Source organism: Myotis davidii, unplaced genomic scaffold, assembly GCF_000327345.1.
Source record: "Myotis davidii unplaced genomic scaffold, ASM32734v1 scaffold89, whole genome shotgun sequence".
Lineage (NCBI taxonomy): Eukaryota > Metazoa > Chordata > Mammalia > Chiroptera > Vespertilionidae > Myotis > Myotis davidii.
The window spans coordinates 4251528-4253200 of NW_006300372.1; the positions used below are offsets into that span (position 1 = coordinate 4251528).

Below are 1673 nucleotides of genomic sequence, written 5' to 3' on the forward strand. Positions count from 1 at the left end.
GCTTCTGAAAGCAGGTATCCGGTTTGTTTGGGTTCTATAATCGAAACACTGTATCAACTCCAGCTCTGAGATCCCAGCTGGCTGAAAGCAGGTTTCTGGGGTTTTGTTTAGCTTCTATATTTGTAACTATGTTTCAAACTGCAAGCTCAGAGGCTGGCAAGGTAGGTGGGGAATGTTGGTTTCCTCTGTCACTGAGGCAAACAAGCCTCATGTTAGTTTCAAGCTGCCTGGCTGCCGGCGGCCATCTTGGCTGACAGTTAATTTGCATATCTCGCTGATTAGCCAATGAAAAGGGTAGTGGTCGTACGCCAATTACCATGTTTCTCTTTTATTAGTGTAGATACCACATTTTAAATAGAGTCATCAGTTGTTTGGACAGCTTGGGTTGATTCCACTTTTTGTCTGTTATGAGTAATGCTGCAATGAACATTTGTGTATGAGTTTTTGCATGGATGGGGGTTTCCAATTTTCTCGCACCCTGGTGTTTAGAAATGGGCTATGCTGCCACACTGCCTTGGGTCGAAGGCCAGGCTCTGCCGTTCTCAAGCTGTGTGAACTTGGACAAGTTACTTAATTTCTCTGTGCCTCAGTCTCATCTATAAACTGGCTATTCTTACTGTATATGAGGCCCAAAAGACATGGAAAGTACTTGGGGTAATGCCTGGTATATAGAGTTAGGTCTGAGTAAAATTTATCTATTATTTAATATTTTGAGCAACTTATTGATAGGGTTCATCGTCACCTTTGAAAACCCAGAACCTAAAGGTGTTCCTTTTCCTTTAATAAAAAAGAGAAATAAATATTCAGAATTCCTTCTGGGTATCAGGATGTGCTAGTTTCAGACAAATGTATTTTGAAATTAAAGAACAGATGCTTGAAACTATAAATTGCGAAGGGGCTTGCCTTCCCCAACTTACTTCATGCAGCAGTTTATAACACTCATCAGCCTGCAACTAATTATTTAATACAATTTAGAAGATATTCATGTAGCCGGTAATATATTATTTAATAACATGGCTATAAACCGGTGATGCTTTAAAACTTCTGCTTCTGAAAAGCTGGGAAATAGCTCATTTCCACACAAACCCTGTGGTTGCTTGTAGCTCTACGCAGATCGATTTTTGATTGGCTCACGCAATGGAAATGGTCTCTGGCCGAGCCAATATCGCCAGCGTGTGGCCAATATTCTCCACCATTGCCTTCCTGGAAGCCGGCGGACACGTGGCTCCCGCAGGCCGGGCAGGACGTGGGAGGACCTAGTTCTGGTTACCGCGAGAGGGCGCTGGCGGCTCCTCGCCGCTTAAGTCTCCTTTCCCATAAAGCCTCCGAGCGACCAATCAAGTGGCTGTCTCCATACCGCTTTCAAAGTCGGCGGGCCCTTCCACCAATAGTAAGGCAGGTGCCGCCCTCAGCTCGAGGATTGATGGAACGCTTCACCATTCATCTCACAGATCTCTGCTGTCTCCGCCTCTCTCGCTCGAGATGGATGACCTGTCTGACCAATAGAGGACGCCCGGTCGGCGGGTGGATGAACGCGGTCTTCTGTAATGGCGGAGCGTGGCGGGGACGGGGGGGACGGCGAGCGCTTCAACCCGGGGGAGCTCAGGTAAGGGGCGCCGCTCTGTCTTTCTTCTCGGCATGCGGGAGCCCCGCGGGTGGGCCTGCCGCGGGGA

At 47.6% G+C, this 1673-nt stretch overlaps 1 protein-coding gene across 1 annotated transcript in view; it reads left to right on the plus strand.

Moving 5' to 3' along the window:
• The first annotated feature begins 1504 nt into the window (after positions 1–1504).
• Positions 1505–1673, plus strand: part of TCERG1 (transcription elongation regulator 1) — a 59968-nt gene continuing 59799 nt past the window's right edge. The window contains 1 exon segment of the mRNA XM_006777010.2: positions 1505–1606. Within this exon segment, the coding sequence (XP_006777073.1) occupies positions 1548–1606 (59 nt within the window). The 5' untranslated portion in view covers positions 1505–1547.